This window comes from Exophiala dermatitidis (assembly GCF_000230625.1).
Source record: "Exophiala dermatitidis NIH/UT8656 unplaced genomic scaffold supercont1.6, whole genome shotgun sequence".
Taxonomy (NCBI): domain Eukaryota; kingdom Fungi; phylum Ascomycota; class Eurotiomycetes; order Chaetothyriales; family Herpotrichiellaceae; genus Exophiala; species Exophiala dermatitidis.
In genome coordinates this window covers 449,866-476,758 of record NW_008751651.1, presented here as the reverse complement: position 1 = coordinate 476,758, position 26,893 = coordinate 449,866, and the positions used below count along the sequence as shown (strand labels likewise).

At 51.7% G+C, this 26,893-nt stretch overlaps 11 protein-coding genes across 11 annotated transcripts; 6 read left to right on the top strand and 5 right to left on the bottom strand.

Moving 5' to 3' along the window:
* Positions 1-108: 108 nt before the first annotated feature.
* HMPREF1120_07005 (uncharacterized protein) lies at positions 109-2,469 on the bottom strand (the record flags this gene model as incomplete). Its single annotated transcript, XM_009161218.1, has 1 exon — positions 109-2,469. The coding sequence occupies one exon, from the start codon at positions 2,467-2,469 to the stop codon at positions 109-111; it is 2,361 nt and encodes a 786-aa protein (XP_009159466.1).
* A 365-nt stretch (positions 2,470-2,834) lies between these two features.
* On the top strand, positions 2,835-7,069 carry HMPREF1120_07003 (triacylglycerol lipase). The gene has a single exon (XM_009161216.1). The coding sequence runs from the start codon at positions 2,914-2,916 to the stop codon at positions 4,924-4,926; it is 2,013 nt and encodes a 670-aa protein (XP_009159464.1). The 5' UTR covers positions 2,835-2,913; the 3' UTR covers positions 4,927-7,069.
* On the bottom strand, positions 5,440-6,131 carry HMPREF1120_07004 (uncharacterized protein; the record flags this gene model as incomplete). Its single annotated transcript, XM_009161217.1, has 4 exons — positions 5,440-5,547; positions 5,644-5,715; positions 5,805-5,866; positions 6,101-6,131. 4 exons carry the CDS (start codon positions 6,129-6,131, stop codon positions 5,440-5,442), a joined length of 273 nt encoding a protein of 90 aa, XP_009159465.1.
* HMPREF1120_07002 (uncharacterized protein) lies at positions 7,016-8,815 on the bottom strand (the record flags this gene model as incomplete). Its single annotated transcript, XM_009161215.1, has 1 exon — positions 7,016-8,815. The coding sequence occupies one exon, from the start codon at positions 8,813-8,815 to the stop codon at positions 7,016-7,018; it is 1,800 nt and encodes a 599-aa protein (XP_009159463.1).
* A 352-nt stretch (positions 8,816-9,167) lies between these two features.
* HMPREF1120_07001 (uncharacterized protein) lies at positions 9,168-10,690 on the top strand. The gene is made up of 3 exons (XM_009161214.1): positions 9,168-9,410; positions 9,476-9,866; positions 9,923-10,690. Exons 1-3 carry the CDS (start codon positions 9,408-9,410, stop codon positions 9,928-9,930), a joined length of 402 nt encoding a protein of 133 aa, XP_009159462.1. The 5' UTR covers positions 9,168-9,407; the 3' UTR covers positions 9,931-10,690.
* A 598-nt stretch (positions 10,691-11,288) lies between these two features.
* On the top strand, positions 11,289-12,654 carry HMPREF1120_07000 (L-galactose dehydrogenase; the record flags this gene model as incomplete). Its single annotated transcript, XM_009161213.1, has 2 exons — positions 11,289-11,363; positions 11,416-12,654. 2 exons carry the CDS (start codon positions 11,289-11,291, stop codon positions 12,652-12,654), a joined length of 1,314 nt encoding a protein of 437 aa, XP_009159461.1.
* A 149-nt stretch (positions 12,655-12,803) lies between these two features.
* Positions 12,804-13,581, top strand: HMPREF1120_06999 (uncharacterized protein; the record flags this gene model as incomplete). The annotated part of the gene is made up of 2 exons (XM_009161212.1): positions 12,804-12,962; positions 13,015-13,581. The coding sequence occupies 2 exons, from the start codon at positions 12,804-12,806 to the stop codon at positions 13,579-13,581; spliced, it is 726 nt and encodes a 241-aa protein (XP_009159460.1).
* Positions 13,582-14,734: 1,153 nt separating this feature from the next.
* HMPREF1120_06998 (uncharacterized protein) lies at positions 14,735-16,759 on the bottom strand (the record flags this gene model as incomplete). The annotated part of the gene is made up of 1 exon (XM_009161211.1): positions 14,735-16,759. The coding sequence occupies one exon, from the start codon at positions 16,757-16,759 to the stop codon at positions 14,735-14,737; it is 2,025 nt and encodes a 674-aa protein (XP_009159459.1).
* Positions 16,760-17,797: 1,038 nt separating this feature from the next.
* On the bottom strand, positions 17,798-18,547 carry HMPREF1120_06997 (esterase/lipase; the record flags this gene model as incomplete). The annotated part of the gene is made up of 1 exon (XM_009161210.1): positions 17,798-18,547. The coding sequence occupies one exon, from the start codon at positions 18,545-18,547 to the stop codon at positions 17,798-17,800; it is 750 nt and encodes a 249-aa protein (XP_009159458.1).
* Positions 18,548-19,472: 925 nt separating this feature from the next.
* Positions 19,473-21,830, top strand: HMPREF1120_06996 (uncharacterized protein). Its single transcript, XM_009161209.1, has 2 exons — positions 19,473-20,814; positions 20,895-21,830. Exons 1-2 carry the CDS (start codon positions 20,758-20,760, stop codon positions 21,594-21,596), a joined length of 759 nt encoding a protein of 252 aa, XP_009159457.1. The 5' UTR covers positions 19,473-20,757; the 3' UTR covers positions 21,597-21,830.
* Positions 21,831-22,123: 293 nt separating this feature from the next.
* On the top strand, positions 22,124-25,563 carry HMPREF1120_06995 (uncharacterized protein). The gene has a single exon (XM_009161208.1). It carries the CDS (start codon positions 22,172-22,174, stop codon positions 24,128-24,130), a length of 1,959 nt encoding a protein of 652 aa, XP_009159456.1. The 5' UTR covers positions 22,124-22,171; the 3' UTR covers positions 24,131-25,563.
* The last annotated feature ends 1,330 nt before the right edge of the window (positions 25,564-26,893 follow it).

Below are 26,893 nucleotides of genomic sequence, written 5' to 3'. Positions count from 1 at the left end.
GCGAAAAGGCGTTCATGATAGAGGACGGCGGTTTCCCATCAAAGGCCAAGTCGCCTGAGCCGTAGAATCTATCATGTTTTCCAGAGAATTTCCAGCAGTGTCTTCGGCTCACACTCTACCATCTTCACTTGTTGTTGTGGAGGCCTCAGCCTCACCGTTCTCTGGCTTTGCATCCTCTTGAGCACGGTGGACAAGCCTGCCCAGCACTCTAGCCAGACGCTGATAGTCCGCGAGCAGCTCGTCCAACTCACCAATCTTCAGCTCTTTTGCATCTGTAAGTTGCATGAAGCGTGATATAGGCGGTGTGGCTTTAATACTGGGTAGTTCGGAAGCATCAGGGGTGCGTAACGGGACAGCTTGGGCCTCGTCTGTGCCCGACTCGCTGCTTTTTCCAGTTTCCACCAGCTCCTGATCCTGGCTTGTTAGGTTTGTTGAAGCCTCTGGCGTTGGCGTCGTCGCGGGAGGGGATGCGGACGCGGTCACCCGGCTCCCAAAGCGCCCAAATGCACCGCCGAGTGCAGAGCCTAAATGACTTATCGGGTTGATGCTGTTGCCGAAATTCTTAACAGACTCAAGAGGATTACTGCTTGTCGGCTGAGTTGCTGAAGGGGCTGACTTAGCTGTGCCGGTCGTCGTAGACCCATCGTTCAGCGGAGAAGCCGCATTTCCTGAGGTAAAGGTCACCTTTCGCACGCTTCCACTTCCACTGCTTTTGACACTGTCTACACTTCGCTCACGCACGGCTGCTTTGCGGCCGCCGAGCAGACTCAGGATCTTGTCCTCGGTCTTGGTCAAATTGGATGGAATTGGGGTATGATGGCCATCCTGGATTGAGCTCGACTCGCTAAAGGCGTGGTCGTCTTCTTCGGGCGTGAGTGGTCGACTAACCAACTGTCTAGCTTCGTCCAATGTTTTCGGGACTATCACTTCAGCGTTGGGGCCCTCAGTACCCCGCTCCTTCAACTTGCCCATCAGGAACTTAAAACTGTTGTCCAGGGTGCTCGAGATGTTCTTGAATCCTTCTTCCGCCGTGGAGCGCATGGCTTCGTTAGCGTTACTTATGGGCTGCAACAAATCAGAAAAGGTTCGTTGATGGCGGGTTGCAGGCACATATGAGGCCTTCTCTGGTAAGGGTTTCAGTATTGATGTTGCCGGGCTAACTTCCACGGTTGTCCCCGGAACATTGGATATTGAGGTAGCTGTTGGTGGTGTCGAAGGGGCCGGGGTAGGACCTGGAAGCGTAGGGAAGGCCTCGAGTGTTCTTCCGCTTTCCTCTGTAGGCTGGGTTGCAGCCTTTTTCGGCCCCTCTGGAGATTCATCTGCCCTGAGGCTTGCCAGGTCGACATTTTCCAAAAAGCTAACAGCCGCCTCCAAGTTTGTCAAACAGTATGCTGCTTCGCCGTCGATCTTGGCCGCCGCTCGGAAGCGCTGGATAAAGAATAGGTTACTTATGATGTTGATTCCCTCGAAAGGAGTCGTGATCAGAGTATAAATCAACGTAGGTAGAATCTCGTCCGCGGAGGACGAGGATGGATGAATCGAAGAGAGAGTGTCGACAATGGCCTTGTGGGCAGCAGTCAGATGCTGCAATTTCCCCAGCGGATAGTGTTCTTCGTTCATCTTCGCGAGGCCTTCACTTGCGGGTAGGAGTGAGGCCTGCACATCTTCAGGGGTCTTTTCGATATCGGAACTCCATTCAATTCCTAGATCTTTCAAGCCAATTCCGACTAGCGATAAAGCGCCCGTCTTTGACCTCAATTTCTCATCTCGCACCTCATCCAAGGTGCTTTTGTGTCTCCATATCTTGTCGTATATCCTCTCGCAGACACGTTTCTCGACGGCTTCCTCCAACAGAATCCTCTTATGTTCGAGCATCCTCCTCTGTTTTCGTCTCTCGGTCACTTCCGAGGCCGTCAACATTTGCTGAAAGCCTCCAGGGTTGTTCGGAGGTGCTAGTGAATCGCTGGAGGATGTGCTTTTCAAGGTCTTGGACCTAGACGAGGCCTTTGAGGGCGCTGGCGAAGGATCCCGATTCAGCCGGGATCCGAGAGTCGAGATGTGAATTGAGATGGCCCCGGAGGCCTTAGCATAGAACTCTTGAAACAGCTCCGAAAGCTGGTCAATGGAAGGTGGTTCATTATATACTTTGGCACCTAGGGACTCGACGAATCTGTCCGACAGGCTTGCCAATTCGACGGGAAGCTCGTCGAGCCGGTCTGGTAGGGATGGTGACCGACCCAGATCCGGAGAAAGCACTTCATTCTCTTCGCCGGGCGGTGTGTCAAATACGTCTTCTTTCTCATTTTTTGATTTTGTGGGAGATTTCAGAGAGGGAATGGATTGGATCGTGCTGGCTCTGCTTCGTCCTAACGAGGGTGATGCATTGTCTGGTTCGTAACGTATGAAGGATCGTGTGGATATAGCTGGTGGTCTCGCTTTGATGGACCCGGCGGAGACAGTCCTCGACATTGTGTATGTATGTTATTACTGACAATCAGTCAAGAGTGGCTGTGGGTGTGCTATAATGGAGAGACAGGAGTGAGCATTCGAAACGGAAGCGGAGGAGCAGCCAGATCCGTGCGTCCAACATGGTATGACTATCATCACTGCAGCCTTTGCAGGCAGTCGTGTATCACCGAGACATGTGTACCACCCCCTAAACGAGTGACTATGGTACCTGACCGACGCGTCTGCTGAACAATGGATGGTTGCTAGACGAAGTGATTGTGTACGCAGGGCATGTGATGGGATTTGTTGGTGGAGACCACGTCGTCGTTGGACTGCACCTGGATGACGGGTGGTTGCCACCTCCACTGCCCCAGGCATCACCGTCATTCCGATCCTCACACCTCTTTATCGGTCTCCCTCCTAACGACATTGCATTCCCTTCTTGCATGTTCGTTGACCCATTCAATGACAATAGCTACCAATATGAAGGTCCGAAAACCGCGAGATAGATTCTGTGCCTCGAGTGGGAGAGTCACCGCCGGCCTCCTGCTATCCTTCCTCGCCCTTGGAAATCCCAGTGCTGCCGGCAGCGCCCCCGCCGCCATCGATCCTTGGAATCCTCTACCCGTACCCCGACAAAACAGTCACGACTTTACTCTGAGACACATCTTTCACCGAGGAACGTATCGAGACCCCGAATTACATAAACGCTATGATTTTCGACCACAGGCTCCCGTCTTGGTGACGACCGACGATGAATCGCTTGCATCCATCGAGGCCCCGCCTCACTTCCAGGCTCGTTCGCAGCCAGAGCAGATTGAAAGATTGGTTGATAGGCAGCCAAATCGCATCGAAGAACACCTAAGGCATGCTCGACTTTCGGGAACGCCAGCAGTGCTGGGCGCATCGGAATGGACAATGGACGAAGTCAAGGGTCCCAACATCTCGGACAAAGACACCGTCCTCAACCTTGCCATCATGGCAGCCGATGCGTATGCTCCTGTCCCCGGCGAGGGAGACTGGCAAGACGTGTCGCAAGGATATAATCGGTCAAAGGGATTTGGCTGGGACGGGGATGGCCTGAGAGGTCACATTTTCGCTGATGAAGGCAATGAAACTGTGGTAATCAGTTTGAAGGGAACGTCTCCTGCCGTGTTCGACGGAGATGGAACAACCACAAGTGACAAGCTCAACGATAACCTCTTTTTCAGCTGCTGTTGTGCGCAGGGAGGCCAGTATTTCTGGCGGCAAGTTTGTGACTGTTACAGCAGCACCTACACGTGCAACCAAACGTGCCTCGTCAAGGCGTTGCGGCAGGAAAATCGATACTACCGAGCCGCCATTGATCTCTACACCAATGTCACTGAACTATACCCCGACTCGAATGTCTGGCTCGTTGGCCATTCCCTCGGCGGGGCGGTGACCAGTCTGCTCGGCCTCACTTTTGGACTCCCGACTGTGACATTCGAAGCACCTGGCGAGGACCTCGCAGCCAAACGTCTTGGTCTGCCTGCGCCTCCTTCCTCAGATCCTCATCGGCCGCGTACCAAATATACTGGAGCTTATCACTTCGGAAACACGGCCGATCCTGTGTTCATGGGTACTTGCAACGGACCCACGGCTACCTGCACGCTAGGAGGCTACGCCATGGAATCTCAATGCCACACGGGAAAGCAATGCGTCTATGATACGGTGGCAGATTACGGCTGGCGTGTAGGAATTGGCAACCACAAGATTCGCAGTGTCATTGAAAACGTGCTCAAAGTATATCCAACCGTGCCCGAGTGTGCCCCTGATGATGAATGTGTCGATTGCTACAACTGGAAATTCTTTGAGAGCAACGGATCAGACACGACGACTACCGCAATTACCAGCACTAGCACCTCGTCCACGCGCACACGGACAACGACTTGCAAGACGCCGGGCTGGTGGGGATGTTTGGACGAGACTTCAACCACAGGCACAACCACTTCCCCTGTGGTTACGACCACCTACACCACCACCAGCTGTATCACTCCAGGCTGGTTTGGATGCAAGGAGTCGGTTAACGTCACCGTCACTACCACCACGGAGGCACCCACGAGTACCTCCTCATCCTCCCCCGCTACCGTCACACCGTCGTCCTCGGCGTGTGAGCATCCAGGCTGGTTTGGCTGTCGTGATCCTACTACTACTGGGACTGCATATCCGTCTCCGACATCCTCGCAAACCAGTGCGAGAAAGACCGCGGAGCCGCATACGTGTGAAACTCCTGGATTGTTTTTCGGCTGCCGTGATGATCACCGCTGGCATTCGCAAACTGAATCTCCAATCACACGGTCACCCAGCCTTAGCACCACTAGTGCCTTGCCAAGCAGCACCCAGGTCGACGGTGGCGGTAGAAGACACAGGAAGTGCAAGCACCGTGCTTTCTTTGGGCTGATCTGTCTGGACAGCTCTGAGGATGTGGACTTCCAGGCGGAGCCGGAGGAATTGTGAACATGAGAGATACATACGGATGAGTTACGAAACAATGGGTACATGAGTGCATATAAGCGAAATGCAGCGGGCTAACGAGTGGGATCTGGGGGTTCAGAGGATTCGGAGCATTGGATTGCGGTTTGTTTTCATTTCAACTACTAAGGACATATGGTATCCTGTCTGGGGCGTTTTGGATTCTCCGGCGCAATGGGGTTCAGGAACGCAGTGGTAGGGTGGGTTGGCATCTCGGTCTATTTACATGTACTGAGGTAGTCGACGAAGTTGATAACTCAAACATGATACGATCAGCTTCTTTGGATTGTACTTGGAAAGATCGCAACTAGTAGATCAAACACTCCATGTGAAGATAGCGTTTTGAGCATGATTACAAAGAAAATACAACAGGAGATGGTGCCCGACCTAAAGAGCAGACCAAGCATTGGCAATGCAACCAAGTACTAGTATCACATCATCCCCGCCGTTTCAGGTGATTTTGACATCGAACATCAAGTTGAACACCATGCCTCACAATCACAAGCCCAGAGGATTATCTCCGTCCTGTTTCTTGCCCCCGATCGAGCCGATGGAATCAGTCCCGCTTTTGGCAGTGTCGCCCACGGCCTTGGTCGTGTTTCCGAGCTGTTGTTCAGAATCGATTATCAGTTTGCTGGAGTTCCAAGTGCAGAATAGCACAGGTTGGGTTGTGTGAGAATACGAATGGGTCAGGGTGCTTACACCTTCAGTGGCACCGCCGACGGTCTTGCCTACGCCTGAGCCCACGCCCGAGACGGTGTTGCCGACGGTTTCCTGCGCGGATCGCATCAGCATTGGGTCTCAAGAGGGAGAAAAGGGAGAAGAAGGGGAGGGAAGCGAGAGAGAGAGGGGGAGAAACACACAGTCAAGCCTCCGACAGTGTTGCCGACGGTGTCGGTCAGTCCGGTGAGGATGCCGCCGGGACCTGTGTAGAGGGTCAGTCAGTCGGTCAATAAATCGTGTCGGCGACGATGATCATCAACGTCGCTCTCAGCATATTATGGTCCCGAGGCCCGGGTGGGAAGGTGGGTTTGTCAAGCAAGCAGAAACTGGGCATTCTGGTCTCGCATGCTGTTGTTGCGAAGGGAAGGGAGCGTAGAATTGTTGATCCAAAAACATGCAGCACTGCAGTCTCCCGGGAACGGTTCGACAGACTCACCACCTTGTTTTTTCTGTTGTTCCTCAGCCATGATGATTGATTTCGACTAGTTCCCGTTAGAGTAGTATGTGCCTTGTTCGGGTAGATCACAGTTGTGTTGGATCGTCACACCAAGTCGGTTGGTCTTGTCAGTCAGTCAATAGAAAGAATGTCAAGGTCCTCTTGCGGCCAGTATTTAGAGACTCAAGTCTATTTGTACCCTACAATACTCTATAGCTAGTTCCACAGGTGCAGTACACTGCAGCGGGGATGCAAAACCATGGAATCATCATCATTCACGCCGCCCGCGCTGTGGCTTGACGTCAACACCAAAACACCGCATTACATGCCGTGCCGCTGATGCTGACCCCTCAGCTTCATCATACTGCGGCAGATGTTGGATGGAGTCAAGAGCTTGAAGGACCAAGAGATGGCCGGGGAAGACTGGGACTGGCATCGGGCCTCACTGAGTCGCAAGGAAGAACCTGGAATTCGTGGGTCACGGCCACAGTGGCTTACGAAGAGTCGTAAAGCGAGTGGCTGCAGATGGGATCAGCGTCCGGGATCCTCCCTGCCCAGATGGGTGGCTAGCGGCAGTCTGGATCATCACATCTTAAACGATCCGAGTCCGCTGACAAGGCGTGAGCAAGGTGTGAAACTGCAGTGGTCCGTTCAAACCGTCGTCGACATATCAATCCATAACGTTGATCTACAGTTGGCTGCTGCGGTCCTGGTGCAAAGGACAACAAGAGCCTGATCCTGGCACAAGTGACGTGGTGATCTAGCGCACTATCATGACCACTGGACCTCAGGTTTGCTGTCGAACTGCTCACAACAGAGTTCACTGTGGTAATAACAGTATCTCGACATGTAGCATGGCAAGTGAAATGCCCATCCAAGTCAACTGACGAGAACTCCGAGTCTATCCCCCCGTGACTATCCCAGACTCATGGCCACATCTTCCTGCACGCTAAACGGCCGATGGCCATGAGTCGCAGTGTCATGCCAATGGTCAACCACATCGTCTTCCGGTCCGTCACGGCTCCGATCACTTCGAGCGCTGAATCGTCCTGTGTTCTTGCCGCTGCTGCTCTTACTGTCGCTGCGCTCTCGCCTCGAAGAACTGGAGAACCATCCGGCGCTCTTCTTCGTAGCTGTCGATTTAGCAAGGCTCGTTGCATCGCTGTCCTTGGTCTTTTCTTCCTCTGGTGCAATACCAGTTGTTGGATCTGCAGTACCTGTAGGTGCATCGGTTGTCGGCGCACGACTCGTGTTCTTCAAACCACCTAGCCCTTGGGCAAACTCCTTCGCCTTCCTTACTTTCTCCTCCTCTGGATCCGACGATGGGTGCACCGGTGTCCCACTGCGACTATTCTCTGTGCTGGATGTGATTTCCACCAGTTCGGCATCCCTACACCATTTCCGTCGCCTGGTATATCTGCCCCATCCGTCCTCGGCCCTCCCGTCTTCCCATTTGTTGTCGTAGTATATCCACCCGCCGCCGTCATCCGCCGCGTCTTTACCAGAATTGTTGGCCGATCCTGTCTTGTTCTGACTCGCGGTCCGCTTGTGTTGACTTGCACTTCCGTGCTCTATTCGCCATTCGGAACCTTCCACCCACCTCCATCGAGAGTGGCCTCCTTCCACTTCTGGCAACTCAAACTCGTCTTTAGACGGTGCGGGGTTCAAATGCTCATCGGTCCACGGCGCCCGCTCGTAAGAGAAAAGAGATGTGGTCCAGCCAAGACCAATCCAACGTCGTTGGTTCTCATATAGTATAAAGGTGAATCGAACTCCTGAAGAGTCTGGTTTCCTCTTGGTAGCGACCTCGGAGGCGAGTCCCGCTTGTGACTTTGATCGAGCGCTTCGACCTGATGGCTTGGTTTGTAGAGCAGACGAGCCTTCAAAATCCAGACCTGTGATAAATGCTGCTGTTTTGCGCAGGAAAACAGAGCGCCAAAGGATCACACGCGATACTCGCGCGGGCTTGGAGTGCCACGTCAGGATTATCGTACCAAAAGTGAGTATGATGCGGCGGACTGTCAGGACGTAAAAGGGAGGAAGCGTCAAGATGATCCACAAGGGTGTTATAAGCAGTACACGAATGAAAAGGGTGGTCAGGGCTGGTCGAGTAGTGGCAGAGGTAGGGGTCGTCTGTGTTGAGAGAAAATCCGTCAGGTTGAGGAACGGCTCTAGCAAGATATTGCAGCGCGTGGTGAATTCTTGTAGGGTATCAACAATGTCATCCAGAGTCTTATGCTGAGACAAGGCCTCGGAACTTTGCCTCTTGTGTGTTTGCCTGTCTCCAGTTCTGCTGGTGGATGATAGAGGCGAGTACCGTCTCCAGTACATGGCCAAGATGAGACCGACTACCACAATGATAGGACTTGCGAAGAGAATGATTTCCCTGCCGTAGAGAGTGACCGCCCAGAATGCGGCTACCAGCAGGTATGATTCCCAGGGATCTGGAGTGCTCCATGACAATAGTCCAGCAAGTTTGTTCAATGGCAGCAAGAAGGGATGTGAATGGGCCAACGCTCGTGTGATCTGCGGCGGCGTTGCGACCAACAGAGGAGATTTCTTGTGTACTATGATTGTCGACCGTTGCTTCGATGTCGCGGAATAACCGGACGTGGAGGAGGGTGAGAACGCTGCATAGGTAGGAGGATTTGGGTCCCAGGCCTGCTGGGAGCTGGAGGGATCAGTCGACGACGCAGAAGGGACTGGTCTGGACATTGATGAGATCCAAGGTGTTTCTAGAGCAAAGTGATAGTCAGTTTCATCACCTGGGCTTAATGAAGGGTGTGGTATGCACCAAATGCTGCCATGCAAAGGATAAGGGCTCATCTACAATGTTGTAGAGGGCCGAAAGGCAAGTGGCGCGTCACACCGTCTAGGCAAACCGCCGATGCCTAGTAGTGCTGGAGTTTGGCAGGACAACGGGACAAAATCCTACAAGTCTTGGTGTAGACATTGTCCACAGTCGAGTAACAACCCATCTGGCCTTCTTGAAGCGGTGGATGGACGATGAGCCGACGAGGCATGTGCACGCTCCGACTCCCAGGCAGACGGTTGAGTCCGGCCACTCGCCCAGTCAATCGACGTCAGCAACCGAGATGGCAAAGGAACACTGCCTCACGTGATTCTAGGCTGTTCTCCAAAGCAATCAATTATTATTCGGGGAAATTTGGTGGAACTGCATCGTGCAGCAGAGAGCATCTTGCTATCCAAAAGATTTCTTTCCCGCCATCTATCAACGGCAACGTGTCGCACAGTTATTTGTCGCCCATAGTCGCTCTTACTGGCATCGCGGTGTTCACAGGAGTAAATGGTGAGTTACTGCATTGCCATTTTGTGCCAGTCATCCCGATGTTTCAATGTCGCTAACTCTCGCAGGCGCATCGAATTATAACCCAGATCGTCCTCACGGGCGGTCGTGTATTCGGCAAAGCTTTCGCAGAAGCATATAAACAAGCTCAAGCATCCTCTCAATATGCAAAGGCGGCTGCAAAGAGCGACCCCGGCGCCGTCAATACCGCCGCTGCTTCCGGCATGACCCTGGACGAAGCCTGCAAAATCCTCAACGTCAAGCCTCCGCAAGGTGGCGTCGCCAATATGGAACAAGTTATGGAACGATTTAAGAAGCTTTACGACCTCAACGAACCCAAAAAGGGTGGCGGCGGATCATTTTACCTTCAGAGCAAGATTCTTCGCGCGCGGGAACGGATAGAAATGGAAGCCAGGGCTGCCGAGCGAAAAGCAGCTCTAGAAAAGGAAATCAAAGAAGGTTGGAAGCCCAAGATGTACAGAGATTGATCTTCTGTGCTAACCCGTCTGCCAAAGGACGGTGACCCGGCTGATGGCCCACGGGCATGGACGGATCTCCTACAACCCTCGAACCCTTCTCCATTCCGATTGTCGATATTTCATGCATAGCGGACGGCGTTGGGGTGTAACTATCGCATTGCGGACTGTACAATAAAAGCTGGAGCGATGTGTCGGAATTTCTGGGCGAGCCGATGGCTTGGAATACTAGCGGATGCGTTGAGCCTAAGCAAACTCGGAATTGGACGGAGAGATTAGCAGAGGACAGCGGACAATCTGCATGGATAGATGTTTGGTTGTCCTTGAAAAGCAAATGGACGCAAGAGAAGCCGATACAGTATGGAGAGACATCGATATAAGCCTCTCCACTCAGAATCAAGAGCCACGGAAAAGAGAAAATGTCTCTGGGCAGTGACGGACCAAGGGAATGTCCCTGGGCTTAATTGGAACGCATCCTACCTGCCAGTCCAGCCATGAGATGGGCGTCGCAGACCTGGCAACTCTATAGCGAAGAATTGCTCTCTTGCTTGCCTACAACGACCATACTTTGATGCGTCAAAGGACGAGGCCAGAAGATGTTTGTTGTGGCAGTGGCTGTTTCACTTGTTCCGTAGTACGATTGCCACACGCATAACTCTGGATTAGGTCGAAAGATGTATAGGAGAATTAACATTGGGCGATTGGAAGTACTGTAATGTATCTCGAGTGCATGAAATACCTAGTAGCGTCAGGTTGATTACGTGACGATGCAGTGGGAGAAGCAGGGTCCTTGGGGCCATCTGGACGTATCATGGATCTCAGTGGCGTTGTGCTTGATTCTGCCTCGCCATCGCGGTCAAGGCTGCGTTATCGCGTCGCTAGTATCTTTTTGTGCAACGGCAGGCCTCACATGGCAAACGGACCGCAGCTCTATCTCGACTCGTTCTTCGGTTCGTTCTCTGATTCAGCAGCGACCCGTTCGATCGACGAGCCAGATGGACGCTCTCATCCATGCTCGCATCAGCTCCCCAAAAGAGACGCTTCTAGGCGCGGCAATCGGTCTCCTTCTTGTCCCTAGCTTGCGCCTCTAGCATCCGTAAGACGCTCGTCCGTTGGCTTCAGCGCAGGTACCACGCCCCACCAGAATCTCGCAATTCCGCCCAGCGATTCGGATGGCCAGAGTCTAGTCAGATCCGAGTTCGCTGGAGAAAAAAAGACCGCGCCACAGGGAACAATGGCAGATGCATAGCACAGCATATTTACTGGCGTTGACCGCTCCTAGAAACAGTGGAATAAATAAAACATCCTCAATCCTCCCCGTCTGTCCTTTTCACTTGTTTGTTCATTCTTGCCTCTCCTTGCCCTCAGACGACACAGGTTGTTCTTGCTGGGGCCGACCGTGACAATGCCCAGACCGACAGCGCCGCTGTCTGACTCACTCCCTCCCCTGATTTTTGGTACCGCCACTTTCAATTACCAGGTATTAGTGACCATCCAACAGAGAAAGAGCCCCCGCTGACCCTCATCTCAAGTATAACGTCGATCCTTATGCCCTGAGCACCACATCTCTTGTTCAGAAGGCACTTTCGCAGGGCGTTCGTGCCTTTGACACATCGCCTTATTATGGGCCCGCCGAAGAGATTCTCGGATCAGCATTGGACTCGGAGATAGTGAGAAGTCATTATCCACGAGACCAGTATTTCCTTCTCACCAAAGTTGGTCGAGTCGCCTCCGACAGCTTCGACTATTCTCCTGCATGGGTTAGAGAGAGTGTCCGGCGGAGCTGCAAGCGTCTGAAAACCGACTATCTCGATGTTGTCTACTGCCATGACTGCGAGTTCGTTTCGCCGCAGGAGGTTTTAACCGCCGTTCGTGAGCTGCGCCGCATTCGAGACGGAGAAGGGACGCTCAGATATGTTGGCATCTCCGGTTACCCCGTCCATGTTCTGTGCGAATTGGCCGAAATGATCCTTCAGGAGACCGGGGAACCCATTGATGTCGTCCAGTCGTATGCCAACTTCACACTTCAGAATACCAGGCTGCTCTCGGATGGTCTTCAGCGTCTCGTATCTGCTGGTGTGGATATTGTGACTAATGCCAGTCCTTTGGGAATGGGCTTGTTAAGGAGGAATGGAACTCCAGTTGGTGCCATGGGCAATTGGCATCCCGCGCCCGATGCTCTGCGACAAGCCTGCATTGACGCCGGCAAATGGGCGGACAGCCAGGGCGAGAAACTGGAAGTAGTGGCGGTGCGCTTTGCTCTTGAGAATTGGCTGCGGGAGGGTTCCAAGGTAGGGGCATTGGGCAGTCCGCTGGGTGATGATGATGCCACTTACGGTCGTGCCCTCAATCTTCCTCGAGAGAGGCTCGGGGTATCCGTGATGGGCGTGAGTAATATGGAAGAACTAGACGAGACATTGCGAGTGTGGAGGAGCGTGCTTGACGGTTTGGCTGATGACCTCGACGCTGAGCCGGGCACCATTACTCCGTCGGACGCCATCACCGACCATGAATGGTCTCTACTGCGCCGTCAGACCATTCGTGTCCTTGCGAAGGGTATCCGAGAAGTCATCGGACCGCAGTGGGTGGACTATGCATGGCCTTCTCCGGACCCCGGATTTGTGAACAAGTTGCCGGCTCCTGTCACGACGGCGGAGCCTTCTGTCGAGGCTTCTACTGCGTCACCGGAGGCCGCCATGCTCACACCGCCTTCGGATGCTGATGACAACGGGAAGCCTACGGATGTGCCTTCATTAACTTCTATGTCTTGATGGTCGCCAAGGCTGGGGATACTGCCGGTTCTTCATTCACCTACGTGTTGTACCTTGAGCGTGTTGTCTTCTTTGACTTCTGGAAACTTAGCAGCATCTCCGCGTCATCTACAATCGTATGGCCGCGATCAGGCCCTGCATGAATCAAAATGGCCAACATTCCGTCCACTGTCTATCGTGACCTTCTCACAAGCGGCAAGTTTTCAGACCTCATCATCGATTGTCAAGGATTCGCGTTCAATGTCCACCGCACCGTGGTCTGCTCGCAGTCTCCGATGTTAGACGCCGCCTGCAGCGGGCAGTTCGAGGTAAAGCTCACAGCGTCACCATCGGGTACAAAGACCAACAAGGGATATGCAGGAGGCATCCAGTGGCCGGATCAAATTCCCAGAGCTGCATCCCGCTATCATAGCGAGAGCCATTCTCTTCATGTACACTGGGGACTACGATGAAGTCTCCCTTCCCGAATTCTATATGAAGATGTCTGGATCTGAGGACTATGACCGCTACAAAGACTTTATCTTCGACAGGATCAAAATGATCGATAATCTAGGCTTGCGGCATCCCCCCAAAATCAACGCCCTGCTGTACGCCTGTGCGGATATGCTTGGTATACCAGGCTTGAAGACAGAGGCTTCAGCGCGGTTCATGAAAGATGCTGAAACTGCCTGCGACTACGATGGGTTCGACGAACCATTACGGCTACTTTACGAGAATACGCCACTTGATGATCGTGGATTGCGCTTCCAGGCTACTTGCCTTTGCGTGACGAGCCATGATGCCCTTGCCATACGGCCCAAGACGCTGCAAGTCCTGCAGCAACACGAGCCAAATGTGTGGAGTGTTTCGGTCGAGATGCTGAAACGATGGAAGGTTCTTGGACCATCCTTCTGGCGAAAAGCAAATAGCGATGAGGAGACCGAATGAGCTGGATGGAAGAAGCAAGACACGAGAAATGGCCGACGACGCCCGAATTATAGGGCTGACGCGAGAGTGAATGAACGACCTTTTTCCGTGCTCTTTCGCGCACTGCTCAAGCCGCCTGGATCGCGTACATGCTCCTCAATACGTGGAAAGATGTCGCACTACCGTATGTTTCCTTTTGCTGTCTACCGCACGGCCAGCTCACCTGGACACCTCACGTCCTTATTAGTGACTGGGGCTGAGTACAAATCTAGAACGTGTGACTATGGTCGAAATCGGTGGAGGACGCGACCGTGTAGAGATCCATTTTTTCGAGGACTGCTCAATGTTCCTTGTACAATTTTACAGATGTGTGCTCCGTTACCGACACTGACTTGTCGAAAGCAAGTTTTTCTGTCCCTTCCACCGTCCTTATCAAATCTGGTCCTGTATGTCGGTGACTTTCTGCCACGCATTCAGCTTTGCGATCGCAATTGAGCAATACTACCTCTTCAGGGGTTGGTCTTGACATGGAAGATTGAAGATCCAACTTCTTCGCTTCAACACATCTCAAAGTGATGCAAACCACCTAGGTGCTACGGAGCCCCAGGACCTCTGTATAGAAGGCCTATATCGATGATATTCCCTTCGTACGTACATCCTACGTGCCACCCCAATTCAAGAGACGGAGATGCTAGTCGTCTGCTCTTGAGGGTCATATCAAGCCCTAATATATTCTTGTCTGTTACGACCAAGGCTATGCAATCTTGCGACCGCTTTCGCAAGTATTCCAATTTTCATTCATAACGTGGACGACAGCCATGGCGGAAAGAATAGGGATGGGACGGAATACAGTACTAGGACATGGTGGTATGCATACGCAAGCGACTTTGGTGAAAGTGAAGACCGGTTCAATTTAAAGTATCAATGCCATGCCACGCATCGCCTCGCTGAAAAAGGGGGTATATCTATCCGCATCCATGTACTAGTAATCCAATCCGAGTCCAACAACGCTTTGCTTTCAAACTCCACCGGGAATAAAATTTCCACAGCTCGTTGCAGTGACTGCTCGTGTTTGTTGACGAGCTTTGCTTGCTTGCTTGCTTGCGTGTCTGCTTTGCGCCCTGGTTTCTTGTCCTTAACTGCCATCACTTGCAGCGTTGTGAATCTTTTTGTGCTAATCAATAGTAACTACGACACAGCGCTCAACCACGGCATCGACGACGCCCTGGACAGTCCATCTACCGTCACGGACGCGCTTCCAAAGCGAATTCTCTTCGCCAGCAAGATTCCCCACGGCGTCTTCCAGACCTTTAACGCCAACCATGCCTTCGCGCTCGCGCCACAGGCGTTCGGCCTCCTCACCAGCACGCAGGACTTGCAAGTCTTCATCCTCGGCCTGGTACAAGTCGCATTTGTCGCACTCGGTACATTTCATGCCCGGCAGCGGACGGAAATGTTCGCAGAAATGGCGGTATCCTTCACCTTCGAAACCTCCGCCAGCGGCTCCACCCGCGCCACCGCCGCCAGCTTTGCCAATGTTCTTTCGGCACAGGTAGCACATGCTATACCCGCAGACGCAGGTAAGTTTGTTGCAACCCGAGGATTTGACGAAGCTGGTTCCGCAGCGCGGACAGGTTCGTTTGACGGCCGCGGTGCGTGCGGCTTCGACGGTCGTGCGCAACGACACGATGAGAGGCTCGTGACAGACGTGGGGGTCGTGCCATGCCTTGAAGCACTTGAGACATGATTTGCGCCCACATCTTGGTCGTTTGCAGACGAAGCGGGTCGTGCGTTTCGAAAGAGCCAGGTGTGCCAACGCAGTGTAGAATAGGGTGGCGAAGTAATTGGGGAATAGGATGATGGGCGGGATCAATAATAAAAGCAAAGCTGGCAGGAGCTCGAGTAAAAGAATGAAAGTGAATGTATCAACGTTGCTCGGTCGGCGCAGGCGCCAGGTCAATGTGCGCGCCGAAGCCGCCGTGTCGCGGTCGTAGATTTGCTCGACCTCGGCGTACGAGCAGAACGGACACCGGAGCAGGGGTAGTCCCGATTGTTGGAGGTTGTGTTCGGCCAGTCTGTCCTCGAAGCGTGTCCACGTCTCAGACCCGGATCTTTCGCGCAAGACTGCCCTGCGCACGAGGTCCTGCGCGATGCGTCCGTCACAGGTATCTGTAGCAGACGCCGCAGCCAAACATTTCAGAGTGCCGTGTTCGACGTCAACCGACTTCGCCCAGCCTTGCCCGAAGATGGCTTCATGGACCGTTCGCCGCACGCATTCTAGACAAATGGTGTGTTCGGACTGTGTGCACATAGCGGCATCTTCGAACGCGACCTCGTTGTAGCAGACCTGACACTCGAAAAGGGCCCCTGCTTCTTCGGCTTCGCGCTGGTTGAGTGCCTGCGCCAGTTCCAAGTCGTCCGTCTCATGGCCTTTGGGCCTTCCCTGAACAACGTGTTGCTTAAACAACGCCGCCAGTTCTTTATCAAGTTCTTCGCTCCCCGATGCGAGCAACTTTGGATGCTGCGGGTCGGCTCTTGTCCTATCCAGTAGTGAAGGGGGCACCGAATCCTGTCCGCCTTTCCTCCTGAATATACTCGTAAACGTCACTTTCCATGATTTACTCGCCAGACCCTGCAAGATCGGTCGTGCATCGGTGTACGAGAAATTCACTTCCGCCAGTACTGCCTCGACCGCACTCCTGCTCAAGCCCGCAAACTCCCGCGAAACAGCCCATTTCACTGCGTCCACATATTGTTTGGTGCGAAACAGTTCATGGGCAGGAATCGGTTCGTCCTGGCCTCTCGGCGGCACGTTCAGCCGCCCTTTGGCCCATTCTGACTTGTACTTGTAGAGTTGTTCCGTACATATTGGCAGTCTGCTGTCTCCGTCGAACCGGAGTAGCAGTTCGCGGAGGACTTCGACCTTCACATCCGGGAAGAATTCGGCGAGGACCAATAAATCCTTGTTGAGCAAGACTGATGCATCTTGTTCTTCTGGTATCTGTGAAACTGTCTCCTTGGAGCCCGCCCGGAACGGGTTTCTGCGTAGCACTTCGGCGAGTGTCGAGCCTGGCGATGTTGGCCGCGTAGTGGTTGTAGAACTGGTAGTAGATGACGACGTTCGATGGCGGCGACTCGTGGTCGGAGATGCGGAAGAGGTTCTGTCAGCGCGTTTGGACGAGCCCGTGTAAAGCCACATCACCTTGATGCCAGGCAGTCCGCATGATCATGGGCTTGATATCAGGCTAAAGGAAAGGAAGAATGAAACGCATCGTAATAACAGTAGGCTGGACACAGCATGTCGCAACCCATGGAGCGCAGGCGTCCCGTTGAAGTTGACTAACAAATGTACTAGTAGGTCGGGGATATATTGCTCACTGCCTTATTACAGGCAACTTAACGTTGCGTTGTAGGTACTATTTTCCGAGGCCGTGTCGCACACGAAATCATCTGCCTGAAATAATTATTTAGCCACCTTGCTCAGGTTGTTTTCACTCATCATCGATCGACTTTTTGCCAATGCAGCAAAAAAGAAATCCTACAACACCGACTGCGGTGGGTGCCAACGACAAAAACAATTCGGGGCCTGTCCGGGATTTGAACCCGGGACCTGTCACATTTCACGGCTTTTTCAACCTGAGGTGGGTGTACCCGAAGCGACAATCATACGACTAGACCAACAGGCCTCACTGAAACTCGCTCGAGTTCCGGAAGCATTTTGCACCAAAATTTGGTGGTGTGGGTTTGTATGCTATGTTATTCTCAGCAAGCACCAAACCTAATCTGGTTGGTATGGAGCCGACCGTGGGAAAAGTGCAGCACGTATCGCTTTCTTCAAGTTACCTCTTCCTAGCATGCGTCAGGATCCTCACAATGGGGTACTATTCCTGACAGCCTCCTATGCCTTACAGTAGGTGCTTTCTTACCATGATCAGCTTCGGACTACAGGTATTCGGCAGATGAAACGGGTCGAAACCGAGATATCTAAATCTATCAGTAGGCACGTTCCGACATGGCATTCTAGCTTCTCGAACAAGCATGTTCGTCCTACTCGGGACTGCTCGGTTCAAACGTCCTGCCGAATGACGGCTTCCTGATAAGATGGGCAACATGATCTCTGCCTCGAGACAAATGCTGCCCTCATGTACCATTCAATGAAGTCAGAAAGTGGCAGGTGATCAAGAGGTTTCTTCCCAAAACCGCAGATGAGACTGCATTTGTTTTCTGCTTGTCTCATCTATTCAGCCTGGAAGTGCTGGCTTAACCATCCAACTACAGCATTCTTTCCCCTATCCATTGACTTCCTCTCTCCTGGCTTCTTCGAGTCTCCTCGGATCAAAAACGCATGCTCGACCCCAGGGAAGAATTGAAAGTCAAATGGCACCTTCAACTTCTGCAACGTTTCGAATGTGTGCTGTTTCAATTCCGGGGTATAGGCCGGGTCCAGAACCGGAGCGAGGATCTGGGCAGGCACGCTGATCTCATCGATATCCTGCTTTGTTAGGAGACTCGGGTGGCCGGCGGCGACAGCGTCTACTAAGGGCGGCTGGTGTTTGCGAGCACCTAGACGGAAGACGGCCCAGCCGCCGTAGCAGAATCCTACGGCGACCAAGTTCTTGAACTGGCTGCGCAGCTCTTTGGCCACCGCGAAGATCTCGGGCTCACGCACCTCGCGGCCATTGCGCTTGGGGAAGCCCTCCAGGTCAGGGATCTCATGGAACCGTTTTTCAGCTAAGGGTTCGAATGGTAGCTCTTCTCCCCCGAAGAAGTCAGGTACGTATACGGTCGCATTGGCCTCGCGGGCATAGTGGTCCGCCAGGAGCCGTGCATTGCGGAACTTCCAACCGAAGAGGTCGGCGATGACTAGGACGCCCGCGTCGGGATTAGAGCCTGTCACGTAGGCATTGAGACCAGCGATCTTGGTTTCCTTGCCGTCAGGGGTCCCTTCCCATTTGAATCCCTGGAGACAGCACGCCGAAACAGACATCGTGGTCGAGCAAGGGGCTGATTTTCTGCAGTTTGGTGGCTGTCGCAAGAGCACAAGTTGAGGATTTGGGTTTGGGTGAAAGGTAGTGATTGGATTTGGCGTACTGCGAGACAGTGTGTTTCCAAGGATGCAGGGGCAGAACGAAACAACACCTAGGAGAAACTTCCTCTTATGATGAATCGATACTCACAGTACCAACAACCTGGCGCCGTCGGTCAGCCGTGGAGGCAAACATCTGCTAAATCGGTCTCCTGATACACGCTTACCTTACCACCGCTCTGGGTGAGTCACTCCGCTACCATCACACCCAAGTGAAACCTGCCCTATCTCCGCATTATCTGCATCGCCATAGTAAATCGGCATGTGAATCTGGATGTCTGACACAGACTACAAGTAATTAGGACGAACGATAATAACCAGCTAGCTGATTGCGCACTACTTGACACCACCTGTCTGATATTGCGGAGTTAAAGAAGGCCATGTTCAAGAGGGGCCCGCCAAAGGTCGGGACTAGAACTTGTTTACGACTGTGTATCAGGTGTAGGTACCTGAAAGAACAGCTCCAAGCCATTGGTCTGAGACACCCCAGCACTGTTCACAGAGAGCATGTGCCTTTATTCGCTGCTGCCACCTTCCGGCATATGCCCGGCTGTGAAGCTAACCTCATACTATGAGAATGAGGGTAGGCACTCAGGTGAATATTAGACGAAGTCGCAGCATACTACCTACTGTACAACATTGTGCAAGCGACTTGCTGGCCGATGCATATGGACAAGTCGGCACCAAGGCCAAAAACCATCTACGAACTGTAGAATAATCCGTCCCTCCCTCGGGCGGCGTTGTTCACCTTGATTTGCCTGACTTCCCGCATTTCTAACGAGAGAAGCGTCTTCTGCTCGCCAATGATGACTAACACGCGATAGCGGAGGTTTGCCCTATTTTGTTGCGGTCGACTCGGAGTCGAAATCCCCTTCCTTCATATCTTCACCGGACACCCGCGGAGGGCAGCAGTTCGGCCACTTTATACCTTGGTAGGTAGGTCTGCTTCGTGCTTCTACGAGTTGGTGCATGCTCTTCAGTTCTTTCGTCCATCTGGGTCTGTCCTGAACTCGGCATGGTAATCAGGCGGCTTTGGCCAGGGTTCATGAAACTACCCGGTGGATGGAGCCAGTGTCAGGAGATCCGCATATCACCATGATTACTGCAACCAAAATTGAAGAGCACCACGCAGGATCAGTCCTCCCTCGGATTGATGTTCCGTGTCATTGGACTCCACCCACTTCCTGGGCATACTCATTCAAGGAGTTCATTACAACTCAATCGTCATATTCTAAACCGAGGCCCTTGTCCAACCATCTCTTCATTTCCCAATATGGGCTATAAATACTGTCCAGACATTACAAGCAGACAGCTCGAGATGATCAGGAAAGTCACAGAGGCCATGGAGGTGTTTCCTCAAACGAATCGAGCGTTCTGATGCAAATTGACTATGAACGATGCTCACCATGGCACTTGGGCTGAAATTGACCTGATCCATATGCAAACAGAAGTCTGCTGTTCCTAAGGGGGAATGATCCTTCGGTTTGTAGGGCTGATGGCACGGTGCCTTCTTTTAAACCCTATTCTGCCGTCACGTTCTGTCTTCAGACTGCCCCTTGTCCACAGTCAACTCGCTTGTGTCAATGCAGTGGCTCTCCCCTTCCTTTCTGGGACCGGAATTTGCCAAAATGCAAATCTTCACTGTTCTCCTGTCGCATCCGGTGAGTTATGGTGATAAGCTCCCGCTTCATTTCAGACACGGACTATTACACGGTCCACGGTACAGGTCATGAGCAGGAGCCTTTTTTTGGTGGACGCTCCATATGCATAGTCACTGTTTGGACGTCTTCATCCTCGAAAACCGCTGGGGAGATGCTCAGCTCAGCCTCCAAGGATGACCATTCATGTCCAACAACCGGTTACGATCAGCTCGCTTCTCTTCTGCCGGCAGGACCCTCACGCCGCACCCCAGTTACGTCGGCAACAGTTCAGTTTATGGACGTGAATAGGAACGAAGTGAAGTTATTCCATGCGCATACCGGAGGACCGTCGTCTATAAAGTCGGAGTGAGAGAACGATATTCTACGTTTCTGGATGATTCTCTTCTTACCGTCTGAAACATTCATTTTGAACGCAGCACTACAACACATTCAGTCTATAGTGAGCCCACAATGCAGCTACAGTCCACTATCAAGTTGGTTCTGTTATTGGCTATACAGCTCTATTTGGTATGTATATATGCGTTCACACCCCAGGAATCGGTGGGCACAATGCAACAATCTAGCTAACGAAGAATGCCACATAAAAGGCCGATGCAGCCCCTCAGGTCGTCGGAGCCTCGAATTCAACCTTACGATACGAGGCAGGCAGCATCAATACCATCGCAGGATCCATGGTCTCGGATCCAAAAGGGATCTTTCAACTGGGAGACGATGGCGTTCTTCGATCGTACGACGGCGATGGCACAGTCATTGACTGGCGTCAACTGGATCCCGACCAGATTAAGCGAGCTTATGATGCACACAACAATCGTGGCGGCCAGTTCCTGAGACGAAGCCCGCAGAACATCGTGGACGGTAGGGACGTTGTCGATATCGACCAGATTTTGAGGCCTCGTCAGAATATCCTCGACTCCGAATTCGGCACCAGTCCCGTCTCGTCCAGCGAAGATTCGACAGACGGAGAGGAAGTTGTCAATGCCGACCAACATTTGAGGCGTCGTCAGGTCGTCCGCAACGGATTCGGGTCAACAGACGAAGGGGAGGTTGTCGATGTCGATCACCGTCTAAGACGTCGTCAGAATATCTTCCCCTCCGAATCCGGCAGCATTTCCACCCCGCCCGGCGAGGAATCGACCGACGGGCCAGAGGATCCTCCATGCCGCGTTCTATTGTGTATCAACAACGAAGACTGCAGGACGAAGCCCCTTGGACACATGTGCGCTTTCTGCGGGCAGTATGACCTCGAGTACCCAGGCTTAGGGTTTTGTGAGCCCGCCGGCAGGGGTTGAGGCCGCTGGTGGTGTGAGCCGGGCCTCACCTATTAAGTAGCAGGAAAGCTGGCCATGACTCTGTATACGGCAAGGTAGTCATGAAAATCGTCGAAGTCTTGGAAGTCCCTTTATTACTGGATGGAAGCATACTTTGAAAGACCCTCACCGTGTGACACAATACCAAGAAACTCGTGGTCACGCAGTAGTTGCTTGATCAACATACATGTCTAGGTATACATACCTTAACCGCTGCTTGGGAGTACCTATGGCAACTGTAGGTACGGATGCGAGGTTCGAATTCGAGTTGGAGGTGCTCGAACTCGCTGACTCAGCAGGCCAAGGTAGCTGTAAGCACGTGCGGTGCCAGTGTTGACGGCGCTTGAACTAACTGCGGTGCTAACCCGGATAGCGCACGACAACAGGCAATGCACGAGCAATTAGCAACACTACTGTCCTCGTAGCTCTGTGCTAGTGTCTGTCAGCAAAGAGGCTCTTCCCCACTGAAAGACACCTTTGCCTTCCTACTTGCCGGTCGACGCGTCCACCAGAGATACTAGTACCGCGCGTCTCATCATCGTCGTCCTCGATCCACGATGTCCTCGACTCATGAGCCATCCGGCGACGATCCACTTCGTCCCTCTGCTAAAGAGGCTTCAGCAGTCTTGAAGAAATCACAGCGTCACTGGGGCGCGCTTCTTGCCTGTGCACGCGCTGCCAACAGCCTTCCCTCTTCCTGCGCCAACATCCACAGCCTCCTACACAAGACTCCTGCTATACCGGCCGCCGATGTGGATGTCGAGGAGATAGTCGACAGCAACAAAGAGTCACTCGATCTTGTAGGCTATTCTGTCTGGGGTCTCGGATCCACAAAATGCGACCTTTCGAACGAGACGAAAAGTTCTCGTGCTGTTGAAGTACAGATAGGGACGTCTGAGCCCCAGTTCTGCACTCTTTCCACCGAAGCCACCTTACAATGGACTGGATTCCAAGGCTTTCGTGCCCAGGGAAAAACAGGCAACTATCTTTGCGCGTTCGTCCTTGGCTGGTCTTATGTTCTTTCCGCGCGTTTGGTCGAACTCCGCAGGAAGTCTGGGGATGACAGAATCACCTACACCGAAGCCCAGGCTCCGTTGATCACGGGCGAACAGCCGTTCTTCGAGGGCGATGGAGCCGCCATATCGGTTGGGAAAGCCGACCGAGGAGCATGCCGGTGGTGGGCGGCCATCCTTGCCGGTGGATGCGGTTGGAAGGCTGTCCTTCATCGCTCGGGACATGATTTCCATGCACCATGGGCGTGCCACCTGAAATTCAACAACGACGGGCAGATCAAGATTTACCATTCGCCGTCTACCGACAATTCATCCTTCGCTACAGCCAACCCCCCGTCTTCCGGGCAAGCCTTACAATACCTCATCGATTTCGCCAAACTGCACGATGCCGTCGATCAACTCCTGGCAGGATTTTCTGGGGCTTTAACGCTGCCCCCAAGGCAAAGATGCCAGGCTCCTGTGGTACTGCCCCGGCTCCGGGCGGCTCTTTCCAGGAAGGAAAGGCCACGCTCCACATTGACCAGACTTCTACCCTCTACCGTCGATCTTCCTCACTTCATGGCCTTCAGCTGTTTCGATAGCGCCGTGTTCTCCTGCATGGGAAGCTCTCTTTGGCAGCCTGGGATAGCCTGTAACGTCGTCGGCCAGTGGCTTTGCCCTGTTTTGGAACATATGGTGCCGGATCTACTACGTGAAAAGAGCAGCCATATTATCGTTCACATGATGGCTATGCGTCGGCCGAATGTTGCCCCCCTCTGGCTGGGCTCGGCAATAACAGGCCTGTTGTCAACATTTTCGAAAGATCTCGGTGGTTATGGTGCACCTATCCTTCTAGAGACGGTGGAATGGGCGAAGTCGCCACAGTCATTTATGGACCCTCGGTACCACAGAAAAGCCCCCGTCAAAGCCGAGAAGGGTCAGAAGTACGTTCGTCGTGAAGATGAAATACGTTTGCTCTACATCAGCAACAGACAATCGTCCCAGTACAATCATCTCCCACAAGTACCCTGGCCACCCATTGGGACGAGCCGTATCAGAAGCACTTCTATCGAGGTTCAGAAACATGCCTTTTGTGGACATACATTTGCTTACAAGTATTGGATTTGGCAAGGCTGCCACGAGCGGACCGCAAAGGATTATGGGCTGTCACGAAAAGCCAACATTTCGCCGTCAACCTCTGCTTGCCATGTGATACTTTTGCTATCTAGCCTTTCTTCGAGGATGAATCTTTGGCGGCGCGCTTGCGGATTTGTCGCTCGGCAGACTCACGAGCCCATTTCTTGCGACGAATATTTATCTGAATACGCAACCTGCAATATCTTCGCTTACACCTTGATTGACGGAGTCAAGCCAGAAGACTCGGAGTTATGGAAACATGAGTGGCTCGAAGGCATGGTTGATGACTGGTTTGATGGGCCTAGTGAGGCAGCATCACTCTCCTCTGCATCGATTTCACACTCCGTTACAATTCCCACAGCAAAAATGGCGTCCGACAGTAATTGACATAGTGTGAATCGGAAATGAGCTCTTTTCCCTTCCCTGTTGCCAGGAACATATCACCCGGACAGTGTGCGGCCATTTACCATGGAGTGCAGCATTCTCCAGCCAGTCCTCTCCTGGCCCTGTTTTCTCTGGACCGCCTCCTGGATGATCCTGGCATCCCGCGCAGAGACTGGGTTTGTTACGAGCTCCAAAGCACACCTTCCACTGTTTTCGGCATCGGTGAGCTTTGCAAGTCCACTTCCTGTGCACCTCGTTACTATGACGGCACACCTTGCATGTGCCCGACCGACTGGAAGGCTTCGTGGACGGCTGGGCAATGTCAAACACCGAAAACACCAACCAAGAGATTGGAAGCTATGGGATCTTACCATATCACTGGCCTTCCTTGGATCAGCCAACAGCTTGTGGGGAGCGCCTGTACTGCACTGGACAGGTATGGACAATAACGCTTAAGAGCTGACTGGCGCAGACGAGCGATTGAGTGCTTTGTGTAGGTGCGGATATCTTTGAGATATTGTTGTTATCCTTTCGGGATGTATAGTCCTTTATTCGTGAGGTCCACGGCTGCATGGTCCTTTTATTATCGGATTATCAGTCATTCGGTGGCTATGCAGGCGCCAGCATGCGCATCACCCAGTGACAACCGAATAGCGACGGTCGGTGAATCCCATTGATTGTTGAGAGTGATATGGCGGCGGTGGCAAGGGGCAGTCATGCGGCACAGAGGCTGCTAGCCCTTGCAATCCACCCCTACTCCGGTTTTATGGTCGAACCGCACCTTTTCAAACTGACGGCTCGAAAGCGCCCCCGGGCTGTCAACGGCTGCGATTGAAGTGGTTCGGCCAATGTGATCGCGCCAACGAGGCCGCCTTGAGTGGCTCTTGTGTGACCATGCAGTATGCAGACCACACGACCCAAAGCATCACTTGGTTGTCCATTTAGTTTTGATCCTCGTGCTTACAGTCTCGAACGCCCGGCAGACACAGAAGAGCACTGCTGCCCAAGACAAGCCATGGGTGTCTGCGAGGCTGGGACGCTTCCTCTTCATAGTCTCCAATCACCATCACCTACTGCCATGGCGAGAATGTATGAGAGCGGTCGGTCCTCAGACGATTGTATCAAGAGCGACACATATCACTACCAAATGCAAGCCACGCCATGATTCAGCTGGAGGCACACGGCTATGCCGCACAGGATGACATCGTTAAATATGGCTTAGTGGCGTACAGCTTGAGTGTAGTTGTAGCCTTGCCAGGCAGAACGGACCCTTCAATGTGGTAACATGTGTACTTTTACAGGGTGTGTTTGTCTGACAGGAATCGAGATCATCTTTTGCGCTCAATCAGGACGTCAGAACGTCAGACAGATCAACTATTGAACTTTAGCCACCAATGCTAGACTCGGAGTAGCGCCTACTATAGATTATTATTTGTTGTACACAGTCGGCTCCGATGCCCCACTGCCAAGGAACACTTACGTCAGCTGCACTTCCTAAACCTCGCTATCGACCCTAAATAACGCTCGATAACGATGTCGACGACGAGGTTTACCACTCTCTAGAATAATCTATAGACCGTATAAGATATAGTATTCTCTCCGATTTCTATAGTATATATAGAACTACTCTATATACTATTAAGTAGATAGAGCGAGAGTAAATATAATAATTTTAGCGTATCTATTAATAGTTATAAGCCCGATTTACGATTAACTACCCTACGAACGACTAATAACCGAATATATTTATTCGTAATACTTATACTCTAATACGAGAACTAATTAATAGTATTAATAGAATTATCCTCTACCGTAACCGAAATAATAGTAGTATTCTACGAGAAGTCGACTCGCTCTTCTACTATCTTCGTTAGGACTACTTCTATTCTAAGTACTTCTAATAACTAGAATAACTAGTATAGAGCCTTTAAAAGTAAAGTATAGGCTAACGGATTATAGTAGTATATCGACCTTTCCTAACCCGAACCGATTCTATTACTAGGGTTACCTAAACTACCTCCCTATATCGAATCGAATACTGTTATATAGAAGGAGAAATAGGCGCTAGATAGAAAAGATAGAGACTACTAATATTAATTAGAGCTATATCGATAATAAACTACTCTAATCTAACGCCTTAATAATTAATTTAATAGAACGATATCTCTATCTAATCGCCTATATTACGAAGATAAGTCTATACTCTATTATCGACTAAAGATACTAAGAGACTATCTAGAACCCTTAGACGCGATAAAGAGATAAAGCCTCGTAAGTAAGTAGTATACTTTAAAATAAGTACTACGAAGTAAAGATTTAGAGATATAGTTCTATTAATAGAAGTCTCTATATAAGTAGTATAAGGCTCTATATATAATAGAAGCTATAAAAGACGTAGTATAAATCGACTTCCTCTCTACTATATAACCTCTATATCCGAGTATAGTAGATCTAGAACTTACTAAGTTCTATAATCGAAGAGAAATAGAATATATATTATTATATAATCTCGTTAATATAATTAGAGATATATACCGTAACTTAAAGAAAATAATAGTAAAAGTAGTATTATATTTAGCGTTTAGTATATTAAAAGAAGAAAAGAAGTAATAGAAGAAACCTAAGTATATCTATAGATATAAATACTTCTATAACGAGTACTATTATCTAAATCCTTTAAAACGACCGAATAATTAGGCTCTAAATCCTAAAGTTAATTATAAAATATAGATTAAGTTAAATAACGATAAGATTTTATATAAGTAT

Excerpts from the sequence above, each read along its gene's own strand:
- HMPREF1120_07003 (XM_009161216.1), top strand. The coding sequence starts at position 2,914 with ATGACAATAGCTACCAATATGAAGGTCCGAAAACCGCGAGATAGATTC.
- HMPREF1120_06996 (XM_009161209.1), top strand. The coding sequence starts at position 20,758 with ATGCAGCTACAGTCCACTATCAAGTTGGTTCTGTTATTGGCTATACAG. Across the intron at positions 20,815-20,894 it reads TGGCTATACAGCTCTATTTG|GCCGATGCAGCCCCTCAGGT; the intron begins GTATGTATATAT and ends GCCACATAAAAG.
- HMPREF1120_06995 (XM_009161208.1), top strand. The coding sequence starts at position 22,172 with ATGTCCTCGACTCATGAGCCATCCGGCGACGATCCACTTCGTCCCTCT.